This window comes from Colius striatus, chromosome Z, assembly GCF_028858725.1.
Source record: "Colius striatus isolate bColStr4 chromosome Z, bColStr4.1.hap1, whole genome shotgun sequence".
In the NCBI taxonomy this organism is placed as follows: domain Eukaryota; kingdom Metazoa; phylum Chordata; class Aves; order Coliiformes; family Coliidae; genus Colius; species Colius striatus.
Window position 1 is genome coordinate 64,104,145 of NC_084790.1, and position 13,926 is coordinate 64,118,070.

Consider the following 13,926-nt stretch of genomic DNA (forward strand, 5'->3'; position numbering starts at 1 on the left):
TGCCTTGTGCCATCCAGTTTTCTTTTAATCATTGTCTAAAACAAATTTCTGCATATATCTATTTTATATCTATTTATATACAAAAATACATATATACAAAACAGTTGCTGTTCCAGTATTTGAATTTAGTTTATTAAATAATGTAGAGCCTTAGCTAAATATTGTACCTGAGTAGAGATGTTGACATATACCTTAAATTTGCTGCTTTATTGTCAGAGTCGCAGATTCATCAGAAGATGTGATAAGCCTGCGCCCACCCCGCTTCTTTGGTGAAGATGGTGTTATTAGACCTTACAGATTAAGAGATGGAACTGGAAGTCAAATGTTACAGGTGAAGAAAATGAAAGATAATTTGACATAAATTTTAACTCATCATACATGGAAATAAATATTTTATCAGAATTTCCCATTTCTTAGGTACCCTACCACCTCATACCTAGCAACTCAGTAGTCAAGAAGTTTCATGCAGTCTCTTAGGCTTATGACCACTTTGGTGATTTAGTTTCTGTGATACGACTTTTTGAGAAAGACACCATAATTTATACCCGTATATTTGTAGAGGTTTACGCAACATAGAGAGCATTTTGAAAGAAGAATGTTTTTATGTGTAATTAAAAATTTCTGGCTTTAATTTTATTTTTATAAACAGTGATGATAAACACAAATATACTGTTTTCCATTATTTTGTAATACACATTTTTAACAGTGACTTTTTAATCTCAATTTTATGAAAGCAGCATTTTAAACACTTAACTACACTTGTGTCCATACTATGTCCATTGAAAGAACGTAAATGATTCTGAAGTGGAATACTATTTGTATGAACATGCTGAGCAGCACTTACTCTTCAGTAATTCAGCTCCCACTTAAACAAATTTTACTTGGATATCAAATTGGAAATAACTTTTAGCCAGTTTATAAAGTTTCTATTTTTTCATCTATTAGGAGTAAAACTGCATTTTGGAAATGCTCAAGCAGAAGAAATAGTAATTAGTGATTGCATGAATGTAAATAGCGTTTTTTAAATACACATTGAAGGATTCACAGCGTGCCAGGGAAATGCTGGAAAAGGCATAGAGAAATTGCATTTCTGGAGAAGTAGGTGAGAATGAAGAAGCCTTTGGAGACAATTCTTAGACCATTTAGAGAATTTCCACAACTGTTTTGTTTCATGTTGAGTTCCAGTCTGTGTGCTTCTGTTTCTTTAGTTTAGTTTTACTTCAATTTCGCTAGTGTGTCTTTTGTCTTCTGGTGGAAGAGGATTGTCCTATTTGAGGCATATCAGCTATGTTTGCCATACCCTTCATAGGTGATCTAGTTCAGCCAATTTGTGAAAGCTCTTTAATAATAGTAAGTTTTTGCCTTTGTTCTAATGAGGTAGCTTTAGCCTGTACTAATTTAAATCTGGTTTTGTAAAGCAGCATTACCTGAAATATAGGTCATAGTTAGAAGCTACTACTGATGAACAGCATAAATTTACTGCTAATCTTTCTTCTCTTTTTGATAAGAGAATAAATTCCAAAACATCTCCTTTTCTCTTTTAAAGTATACCATTCAAACAAATGGTAGCAAGCCCTCAGAAACAGCTCAGATGTGCAGCCTTCCCTCTCGACTTTGCATTACTTTTGCTTCTTAAATTTGTAAATGTTGGTATTTTAGGGTGTTTTTCTGAGAAATCTTTAAAAAGTTCTGTGAAGTAACATGTAATTCTAGTTTAATTCTGTTCTGTGGTTGAGTACAGTACCTCTGTCTTCCATTATCCGACTTATAAAAGCAAAAAGGCATTGCCTTGTGTAATATCTGTCATAATTTGTGATGGCAGCCACCATTTGCAAGTACCTAAAGTTGAAAAATTTTGTATTTCATATTAGTTTTCACTACTGACAATTCTAAGACAGAACTGCTCTTGAAGAAATGTTTTAAAGGTTCTAAACAGGATTGCAGTTCTTCCTGTAAACAGTCAAATGAGAAGATTATGAACTGTGTAGATTTTTCTTCAGATATTAATTTCTGATATAATATGTTTTCTTACTTTTGTTTTGCTCTTAAGGTTACTAATGTTTTTGGTGGTGAGTGTTTCTAGTTCTAGAGATATTTCTTTGTTTTGCATGAGACTTAGTGTATTAGAAGTCCTCTAGCCGAGGCCGTTTGATTAGTGTAGTACTTTCTTACAGGAGGAAAAGAAGATAATTCTCCCCTTTTGTATTATATCTATGCATACAGATTTGGTGACTGCAGTCACTGTGTTGTGGCATTTTCAGCGTATTACTGGATTAAATTGGAATAAATCTTCTTTTAGTGATTTAGAGAGTGCATATGCTGATTAGAGGAAACAGGATATAGGTGCTTTCGCATGCTCATTCTGTGTCCTGAACTAGCATGTCATTTCAGAATTTCTCTGTTTTCTAAGGTTTTATTTTGCTTTAATTAACAAATTTGCCAAACTAACTAATATTTCTAAACTAATACTTGTGCTTTCTTCTTCTCTTACCATGCTTTCAGAAAAGACAGGCCTACAGGGAATGGACTAAGACTCACAGTAGTAGTGATGATGATGACAGTTAGGATAATATGGACTGTAACAGATACACATGGCCTTTGTCACTTTCTTTTGACCTTTAAGTATTAAATGTTGCTGCTATCATTTCCACTGAGAAACTGAGGTTGTCTGATAGTCAATTTATTTTTTCAACTGTGAAAAAAAAATGTGGGGAAATAAACTGTATGGTGATGAGTACTAGGCAAAGGAGCAAAGTATAATAAAAATACTCTTATAGATAAAACCAGACATTAAATGAAAATAGTATTGAATAATATGACAAAATAGTAATCCCATTACTTAGAATTTATTTCTAGATATGTTTCTAGCAAGTGTATTTAACTTTTTTGCATTTATGTAAGTGTTTGATAGGTTTTATTCATGATTTGCTAGATGGAATGCTTTTTAACATGTTCAGTAAGACCTTGCTGAGTTGTACAGTCATTATTGGTGTTAAAATGCTGTTTGACTGTTCTATTTATTTAATATTTCAAAAGTATTTTGTCTGCTTTTCTTTTTAACAATAAACATGTCTAAAGTATATCTAAAATGGATCCATCTGTTCTGTTCCAACATTGTTTCTCATGCTTCCTGGAAATAGGCTATGTAAAAACATGAAAATGGCCTGTAAAACTATTTAAAAGATAAATACATACCTTTTGAAAGGAACATGTAACACAGAGCTTTAATTTGTCATTTTTTTAACCATAGTTTTTACACACTTATTTCATGTATCATTTGGAATCCTTAGATGTGTGAAATAATGGTTTATTGAGTTATTTTTGTATTGTGACCTAATGTATTTGGTCTAAAAGCAATATTTTTGTTTTCTTACCAACAAAAAAAAGTTCAAGAGCCACCCCAGAACCAAAAACTATGTAAAACCACAAACAGCTGGAGAAAATACCAGCAGTTTTACAAGGCTGTATAGCAAAACATACATAACATGCAAAAGTAATTAGTTTCTTATATACCTAGACACAGTGGGGGGAAAAAACCCAACACAACATTGAACTACTGTAATTCTTTATTGTGAATTCTGCAATATAGCTTTACAAATTACTTATTTCTAAAAAGTATTCACTGGAATGTGTGTACAGTTTTCTCATTCTTTTTCTGTGGTTTATTGCTAAGTTTAGATTTTTGTGTTGCATTTCAAAGGCATCTTGCAATACAAATTTATGTATCAGGAAGTACTGTAGTGAGAAGTAACTCTCTGACAAGATCTGAAGAACTACAATTGCTCTGTAGTAATAAGAGCTTCTGCAATGTTTACATATTTACAAAAGGTGAAGTCATGTCCTTCATTGTTGTCTTCCAGTTACCAAAATTCTGGGGGAGAAACCGTTAAAAAAATCCATTAGACTGCTTTTTCTGTCTCTATGTCTTCAAAAGCTGCTGTAAGCTCTGATCGCATGGACAATAAGACAAGGAATATATGCCTGTAATCTCCCAGATAAAAGAGGATGCAAGCTCAACTTGTGAGCTTGTTTTAGTTGAAACTGCTGATCCTTAAGTTTTTTATAGATGACGTATTGCTACTTACTTTGCAGTACTGTCACCTCAAGGTGATGTCCTACAGATGTAGATGAAAGAGTATATTGAAATATGTTACTGCCTGAAGGCAGTAGGGAAGGATTTTGAATATTTCAGATACAAATAGATCTCAAGTATTTCTTTGTAGGATGTAGGAAATTGTTTTCATCTTTAATCCTGACAAAAGACATGTCATGACTAACAATTGAGAAAATTATTAAGTACAATTTTTATGGAAAGGTTATTGCTGCATTTTATTAACTTACTGGGTTTTGAAGAAGTTACTTGACTTTTTTTTATCCTTTTTGGCTTTTTAGTTCAATTTCTTTTAATCCTATACAGTTCTGTTTTCCTTTTGTAGTGACTTGTCAATTTTATAACAAAATATATTTTTCTCTCATTCTAAAGCAGCTTTAGAAACAAATGTAATGACTTTTTGTCTGAAAAAACATCACTGCAAAAATAACAATATGGCTTTTAGAAATAATACATTTCTCCGTCAAATTGACCTAACATTAAAATTTTTTCAACTACAAATTATTACAGGATGTAGAAGTAAAATTTATCCTGAATGGTAGTACTTCAATGTCAAAAAATTGTATTCAGATTTAATTTCTGTCTAAATCATTTAACCAAAGTCAAAAGTATAAAGCTAAGTAGATAAAAATGGCATCAAAATTGTTAAAGAAAAATTTCAGATGCTGCCCTGTGGTTTTTTTTCCCCTCAAGTTTAATGCATTCTAATAGTTTTAAGTTTTGGCTGCACATTTTTTTCCCACTTTTTCACTGGTGAATTGAATTTAGAGTCCAGTACAGTTGTTGAAAAGTCCAGGACTTAAGTGCTAGCTTTTCCGCTCAGGTTGCCAAGTTTACTGTTAGCTACAGAAGAGAATGATGATTCAGCTTTTCCCGATTTCTCTCTTTTAGTGACTTATGTAATGAGAACTTGAATTTATATACTCCTTCCTTGTTTTGGTGAATACTTGTCCATGCTCTTATCTTTTATTTTAGCTGATGCTTTCCTTTTGATGAAGTTTCTTTGGTCTTTTTCTTCTCTCAGGCAGCTGTGGACTTAAGTCAGTGAAGGATACTATAGAGAGTTTCTGGGATCATTTAATAAACTTTTTATGTCTTCGTTGTTATTAGTAATTTACAAAAGCTTCCAGAAATCACTAATCTTTGCCCTGACAGTGAAGAATACTGAAAGACAGGCCAATCTCATGCTTAGGAACATAAGTCACTGACACTTGCACCACAAAATCAGTCGCATACTCTGTGTCACAGCTCTGTGTCTGCTCAAAAACTAATTAATTCAAAACTTTTTAATTTGCCTTTATAGTGTATGAGTTTCTGAGTGCTCCTTTACAGTCTTGGGTAAGGTTGCTGCCCTGCCATGCTGCAGTGGATGAAAGCTTGTAGAAAAGTCAATACTTCAAAGCTGTTCTTCACTACTTGTCCTGCTGTATTGGAGGTGTTCAGCTTTTAAGTCAGTGATCCTTTTTTGGTCAGGACATAAGCTTCAGATCAGGTGGCAGAATGATGGAGTGAGTTGAACAGATCCTCGTTTCTTAGCATTCAAACTTCAGTCTGCCAGGAAAAACCTCTAAGAAGTGGGAATGCTGTATCATGCTTCTCCTTTCTCTCCATCCCTCAGCTGCCTTGAAGTTGGGTTCAAATTGGAACATAAACATTCATATCATGAAATACTCTAAAACAGGTTTCACTTTAAAACATTATAGGGAGAAATTCTTTCCAAAGTTCAAAGTTCATTTTTACTTGCCATTGTCCTGACACTTACCAGGCATCCATTCAAGCACACTATCTAGTTTGCTGCTCCCTTAATTAAGCTACAACTGCCATTATCCTCTCTCCTTTGAAGAACTTATTGCATTTAGGTTAAAGGAAAGAGCAGGATCTTTAGCATTAACTGTGCCACATCTCTATATTATTGCATATCCATTGCTCATCCCCAAGTAGGAGACATACATATTTACGGGAAGCCAACTGAGACTAGGTCACACCAATAGTTTTAGAAGAACATGGAAGCTTGTGTGACAGTTTCATTTTAGGTTGGTTGTGATTGAAGCATAAATGCTTGTGTGGTGAAAGAGCAAGTAAAAACTAGAAGTGATGCAAGCTTCGGCTTGTTCGATGACAGAAAATACAGAAAAGAAAATGGAAATATTTTTCCATTTCCCTGCTGATACCGTATTATGCTACAAATCAAAGAACTTTGGTTATACTGGCAGGAAACAAAGAATTTCTAGATGTTACCGTCATAATGAAAGCATGGATCAGCTCATCAAATGAATTCAGAGAAAGGTGCTCTCCTAATTTTTACTTTACTGCATACTGTGGCCTTAGATGGAAATGTTAACCTTGACCGCAAATTCCTATTGACTTGGACAAAAACATGTTGATTTTAGAGTTGCTATTAAGCATGGCAGAATGGAATCTTGAATTCAGGAACCAAAAACGTCATGGACAGAAGCTTTGTTTTTTGTAGCATGACACTGCATATTAGGGTCACTAGAATGAGAGGGTAGGCAATAAATACTGTTAGTTCTTGTTAATACAAGATGAGAGAATTTTCATGGCAGAAAAACAAATGATTTACACATTTTGATTTTTTTTTTTTTATTTAACAATTTTTGCCACCTTTTTTCACACATTTCAGGCCAAATCTAATAAGTGACCCGAGTACTACTTTTTTTAAAAATGTTTCTGTGGAGAAAACTGGGTATGTAGTTAGACCAGGTTAACCTGCTGAAAGTAGCAATTATACAACTTTTGAGGAAGTCACCTTCTAATTTGAGATGAAAGATATATCATATATATATGTATATTGCTGTTGATAGCAACAGCAGTGAATGGCCTTCAGAGGTCACACATTTGGACAGTAATCAGTTCATAAGGAAATGCGCTGCCAATCTAAAATGCAGTTGAAATCTTCAGGGTTATCTGAACATCACAACAGATGGCAGATGAATAGTATGTGACCACTTTTTAAGTAGCAATGATCTTCACAGTCTTTTTACACATTGTTTCAGTTGAGTTCAAGAACAATATCAGGCATTCTGACTTTTATCACATATACTGTTAGTATTTTTTAGAACTGTAGCTAGAAGGATCACAAATCTTAAATTTTGTCTCCACTCATACTCTGCTTTGTTTCATTTCTTTGTCAAAGGCCTCTGTGCTTGCTTCTCAGTAAATGATGAGCAAGTAGTGTGGTTAGGAATTTTTCCAAGTGCAGAGATGCTGCTTTTAAGACTGTGAGTGTATTTGCATATCTATCTCTACACAAGTGATCATATCTACTGTTAGATTATTGTAATGACATCTAATCACTTTTAGTACAGGTAAAAATAATTTGCAAAGGATTTCTACTTGTATTACTTAACATTTTACATCTACTAGAGTGTCTTTTTTTCAATAGATTCATTCATTTTCCAGGTGTAGTCAATGAACTGAAACACTCACTAAAGGAATTGGGTTATTAAGCCTTTTTTTAATTAGACATACAGAAGCTGTGTTTTAAAAATTAGCATTTGTTTTTTTACAGTGGTGAAACTAATATTGAGCAAACAATGATTGATCAGGGTTAATTTTACTAGTTTTTCATCATCACTTGTTGGTCTAAGTTGATGTCTTCCTCCAAACAGTCAATAGCTAAATACTGTAAAATTTAAAACCCATATTTATGTGATTATTTTACATCCCTTTATGTTTGAGCTACACATGGTGCTTTGGTAGCTGAGCGCAATACTGCTCTTCCTGTAAGAATTATCAGCAGTAAATTGGCATATCGCTTTATGATACATTTCCTAATGAACAGGTGCAAGTCTAATGCCAAAAAGGTTAAAGATTGTAAATGAATAGTAGAAAAATCTAAAGGCGGAAAATTTAGAAGTAGTTACTGCTCAGCATTGGCATAGATCCAAATGTTACCTTTGCAAACGGACTGTGCAGCATTTTCCTATGCTTTATTTCCCAATTAATGTCTGTTGTCCACAAAGCTGTAGAGCACAGATAACTTGGGTATATCATCTTTGACCCATAGCGATCAATTCATTAGGTCAGTGCATACCATATGATAATAGTATTTTTGTGCTGAGTAAGACACTTGTTCACAAATCTTAGTAGAAATAAATAATTGCTCAGTGGACATACTTAAATAGCCTTTTCTTAGGATTGCAACCTGGTGCTAGTTAAGTACTATACTTCTATAATAATTTTTGTAATTCTTAAGTCATTATCGTTGAACTGAGTAAGTTACAGTTGGGTGACATAACTGATAGAAAATTAACTTAGCAATCTCATGAAAAGACAGAGGATGTAACCTCACTTTCTTTAAGTCTTGCTTAAGGGGGTTTAACATTTGGATTGCAAGCCTTGCCTCAGTCCTGTGCAAAGCATAAAAAAGTTCTGCTCTTTGCAGAAGGAGAGGTAGAGATGCCCTCCATCATCATACAGCTAAATTGCTTGAATGCTTCTCCTACTAAAAGAGACACGATGCAATATTTATAATATGTTCTGTTGTTAAAAGAAATTGCTGGCATTGTCACAGAGTCTTGCAGATTAAAAAAAAAAACGTGGGCAGTTACATTCACTGAACCATGCTTGGTCTTTCCACACACATTATTTTTGCAATTTTCTATCAGCCTTCTCCTCCTTTGCCCAATATTTTCCCTAGGCAGACAACACTGAAAATCCATCAGGACACAGAACTAGGCCAGCAGCCTGGTATTTGGATCAGATATCCTGTCCATGCTGTCTGCCATACTGCCTCCTCTGTCTTTTAACTATCCAGTCTATCATGTGCTGGAACATTGTGGAGACTACTTGGAGAGGAGGTTTTTTTGTTACTTATTTATAAAGTAGGAGTTTGGTCCTAAATATAAGAAGCAGGGAGAGATTCAAGTTGGGTGCATGGCAACCCCTAGACAAACCTTGAATAAGGAGTTTCCAGAAATAAAAACCTCATGTTTTCTAAACTCTTAATTCCCCACTTGTTACGCTATTCTTCTTGCTGTATACATCCTGCCCCTGACAGTAGCTCTTGCAGACATAAATTCAAGCAGTGGCTTAAGTAGGCACATTGTAATAGCTGTGATTTTGTAGTCCAGCAGAGCTGGAGAGGCAGAAGTAATCAGAACTTTCTGAGAGCTTTTGGGAAAGCTCTCTTTCAGGAATCTGACAGTCAAAAGTTCTTGTCTTTTAGTCTCTGAAGAATCAACATCTTTGACAGGATGGCATCATTTAAAAACATCAGAAGTTACTCACATGGCCAAATTTGAAGTTGTAGGGTACACCCAATTACACATCTGTATCATTTTACAGTGGAGACAAATACTCATTATTTTGGTATTTTAACTTCATTGAGAACTAACCTACCTGTTTTTAAATATTGACATGCATATCTGAAGCAATATATTTGAAGTTAAGGGTTTATTAAATTGTACTGGTTTACACTAGTCATATTTTTACTTCTAGTTTGTAGCAGATGAGAGTATGAGTGCAGTTAAATTGCTATCCCCAACTAAGATGTAGCTATCTTAATTCAATCACTCATTTAATCACTTGTAGCTCAGAAAGACAGAAATATAGCAGTCATAATGTTAAAGTTACAGAGCCTCTGTTTTTAAAATGTAATCTGCTGTCATCAATATTTTAAATATATTGCTACAATATTTATGGAAGTTGTAGATTACCTAAGTTAAGGAGGAAACAAAAAAATATGGAGAAATGCTATGCATTCTATCAAGTGCATTAAATCCCGTTGTCTATGTGATAGTGAGTTCTTGTGTACCACTAAATATAGATTTATTCCCAAAGTTAATTACTCCAATGTTTCAGAGATGACTTGGCGTAAATTAGGAAATGAATCCTTATTTCTTTTGTTGTCTCATAACTGTTTTGGACAGCAGAGGTTCAATGTGTACTAAAAATATATAGAAAGCCAAGTCTTGAAATGTTTTGAAAAATTATATTGTTCCTTGCCAGTTTTGATAGGGACTAGTTTTTATTTACATAGCTGCGTTAACAGTGACCGAATACTTCTACGTAATTTTGAACATTAGCTGTCACAGTTAGTCACATTCTGACTTTATCGGTGCAGCCTTTTACTTAAACATATGTGCTTTTATACTTTTGGAGGTCAAATACAATTTAAGCACAAAATCAGTACATGAATTTATACTAGCAGATTGAAAACTGTAACATTTTTATCTCTTTTAGAAAATTGAAAACGGAAGATTTGCAAAACTCAGATATATTGCACATGCTATGGTCAACAGTACAGACCTGTTAATGGTGACAAAAAGGTAAATAGTTTTGACTCAAATAATAAGTACTTAATACTATCATCAAAATGCGTACACTTTGATAATTGTTGACCAATGACTGCACTTTGGCATGTCTGTTGTTGTATATGTAGATAAAGTAATGGAGAGGGCACTCTTAGTGTGCTGTTAATAATCTTGTCCAGCAGCAGTATTGTTCAGCACAAGAATGGTATTTTGCGTGTCATGGCGATTTCTGTATTTAAGGAGAGAAAGGAATGTTTTGTGATTTCTTTAGCTGAGAAAGATATGTTACAACTCCAGTTAGACTGAACTCAATGAAACTGTGGGATTCACTTTTTAAATTAGCATATCAAAGGAAAAAAGGGATAATACAGGAACAGAGTCAAGAATGTTTAGCATGGAGTATCATGCATCCTTCTCAAATAAAAAAATCTGCACAACTATTTGTAGAAATACAGCTAGAAGTAGTGTTACAGTTTTGCTATAAAACACAGCATTTTAAGTAAGTTAGAGAAAAGCTCAAAATTCACTCTTTTGGAAAGTGTGCTGTATGGTTATATCATTAGATGAGAACTGTTTTGGGACAGTGAATTACTTCACTAGGATTAGGGACACTGGATAACTGTAACCTATTTTTACACTGACTTTTAAAAATTACTATTTTCTGGTGCCTAGTGGTGTGTTATTTGTGACAAAAGGGACATTTGGACAGCTGACATGTGAATGGCAATACACTTACGATGAATTTACCAAAGACCCATTCATTGTTGATGGTAGACGGTTACGCATTGAAGCCAAGGTATGTTAACCTAATGGTGTTTTGATTTCTGTTACAGTTTATGACTTCGAATTCCTGATCTATCTCCTTTGAATTCTGGATCTCACTTCTAGTTGAGATGCACTCAGAGAAGGGGATTGTAATTTGGCATGGGCAAACCCCCCCATATAACTAGCTTCTCACTGTTCTAAGCAGAATGGTGACATAGCGCTTGCAGATTAAATTATTCCTTGAGCCCTTGGAATTTTTTGTTGGTATGCACCCGTTCATGGTGTATTCCCAGTTTGGAACATGGTGATACCACAAAACTGTCTCAGAATACAGCAAAATATTACTGTTACATGTTCTGGTGCTGTGGAAATATGCCAATATGAGGACTTCTACCTTGTTGCAATTCCAGAGATTAAAATATACAACAGCAATACGCATTCACATGTGCTGTGCTTAAAGCTTGTTTTGATGTTTTTCCATTTGTTATCTATCAGATTCTTCAAAAGTATAAGGCATTAATGTCTTCATAAGAACTGTAATGATATATGCTTGTCCCCTTCAATGCAAGGTGAAGAATGTGGTTCTTGGTTACATTCTTTTCCTTTAAAACAATCCCAAAAGATTTTTCACCAGACAACTGACAAAGGACATGGAGAGGACTGCTAAAGACTGAATTTACTTACAGAGGTGAAGTTCACAGAGTGGTAGGGGTTGGAAGGGACCTTTAGAGATATCTAGTCCAACTCCCCTGCAGAAGCACGTTCCTTAAAAAAAAACTCAACTCTGAAATTCTTGCTGAGGTGGTAACTGAATTTTATTTTAATCACTAAATTTACCTGCCAGTGGTTTTATTTCTGTTTTCAATAAGCTTTCTGTGTAACTACACATCTTGGTTGGCAGGACAGTCTTTACAGTGTAAAAGTCATTCAGTTTTTCACTCAGACTATTTGTATTGCAAAGAGGACAAAAGGCAGAGCCAGTGGATTTCTGACTGCAAGTCAGATTCTACAGGATGCAATCATCCTTAAGATTTCTGCCATTTCAGACAATACTGAATAACATATCCATCCCCCACACAGCAGTCAATTCACAGTCCTTTCGCACATCTGCAGTAAGCTCTTTATTGAAATCTTTGGTTGAAAACTCTTATTTTGCAAAGCACTGCTTATGTTGCATTTCTTAAGCTTAAGTCTCTGTTTTCATGACCTGAGACCACTACTTGCATGTCAGTATTGGTGGAATGTCCACTCAAATAGTAACTTAAAGTAGAATGGGAAATTACAGCCTTAGGGAGCACTGGATTTGGTTACTTCACATACTCCATTATCTGCCTTACCTTCCTACTCCATAGTCCAGTCTCCAGAGACTCCATATTTGAAAGAGAAGTTTGTTATTACTGGAGTGTTCCACTCCACTGTGCTTTCAGGCAGACAATGAAGTTTCTCAGGAGGTGTGCATGCAATGTGAACATATTCAGGTTAGTGTAGTGGGTATGTGTGCCTGGTCTGAAACATAGAGCTGCCTTAAGGGTAAATAACTTCAGTCATGAAGTTTGAAGAAACTAACTTCAGTTTTCAATTACTGGGTTTTTTGGTTGTGTGGTTTTTTTTTTTTTCCAGGAACGAGTGAAGTCTGTGTTCCATGCCAAAGAATTTGGAAAAATTATTAATTTTAAAAGTCCAGAGGATGCTAAGGTAAAGTCAAAATACTGTTACAATTATACTGTGCTAAATTTGACTTAAAAAGCAAAACAGAAATATTCCTTACATGTATATTTAAATTTCAGTATTACTACAAAGCCATTACACAGATAGAAGTGGGAATGGTCTATTCAGCACTGAATTTCAGAAATGCTCAATTCCAACACCTAACTTTTCCTTCCCTAAATCTTTGGAATGATTACTGTCTGTCAAACAGCTGTTTTGACAGTATTGCAAACAAAAGCAAAGCAATGAAGAATGTGAATTAAAATAGCATGTTATATACAGAATAAACAATATCTGTAAGTTACTCAGAGTTTTATTTTGGAGTGTGGAGTTGTCATTACTCTGTTCCTCAAAATACAGTTTAAGTTGAAGAAGAAAATCCCTACTGGAAACAAAATAGTTTTTCACATATGATGATAGTAGTACTGTTAATATACACATATTCTATACACACTCTTAATTTTGGCATCACCTGTTTTGACTGCAACAGAGAGTAGGAACAGTTTAGGTCTGTTTACCAGAACTATGAGGTGGCTGGGTTGAAAGTGTTTAGTATGTGTTCACTCCAGTGGGATGTGGTACCCTGGCATCACACTTTGAGACAGTCTGCAAAAGTTTCACCCTCTCATTAGTTTAGGTTGCTTTTGTGTGTTATCATCACCTTACATTGCTTCTGACATCTTGAGGCTAGTTTCAGACCACAGCTGAGTGACAACACTTGACTCTTACCTCAAAAAGCACTACAAGTACTGTCAAGGTATTTGAGGGCCTCATTCTGAATTTAACTTGTTTGCACTCTTTGGAGGTATTGAGCTCCTCCCTTTTGCTTTTCCTCCCTTTTGCTTTTCCTCCCTTTTGCTTTTCCTCCCTTTTGCTTTTCCTCCCTTTTGCTTTTCCTCCCTTTTACTTTTCCTCCAGTGGCTCCAGTAGTCTCTGTGGGAAGGGAAGCCCATTTAGGCCCTGGCTATATCAGGAACAATTCCAAAAATCAAATTAGTGCGTCATATTGTCTATGGAGTAAGTCTTAAGCAAACAAAAGAAATATGAAAAAGGGGTGTGCACTTTTCA

The 13,926-nt window shown here is 34.7% G+C and overlaps 1 protein-coding gene across 4 annotated transcripts in view; it reads left to right on the forward strand.

The window, feature by feature from the left end:
- Positions 1-13,926, forward strand: part of VPS13A (vacuolar protein sorting 13 homolog A) — a 104,255-nt gene that overhangs the window by 88,204 nt on the left and 2,125 nt on the right. For 3 of the 4 annotated variants that reach the window (XM_062019395.1, XM_062019397.1, XM_062019396.1), the window contains 4 exons: positions 217-331; positions 10,316-10,401; positions 11,059-11,182; positions 12,772-12,846. In XM_062019395.1, coding sequence (XP_061875379.1) covers positions 217-331; positions 10,316-10,401; positions 11,059-11,182; positions 12,772-12,846 — 400 coding nt within the window. Of the gene's footprint in view, positions 1-216; positions 332-945; positions 2,976-10,315; positions 10,402-11,058; positions 11,183-12,771; positions 12,847-13,926 lie in introns of those variants that run through there. The other variant, XM_062019398.1, reaches the window with a different exon arrangement.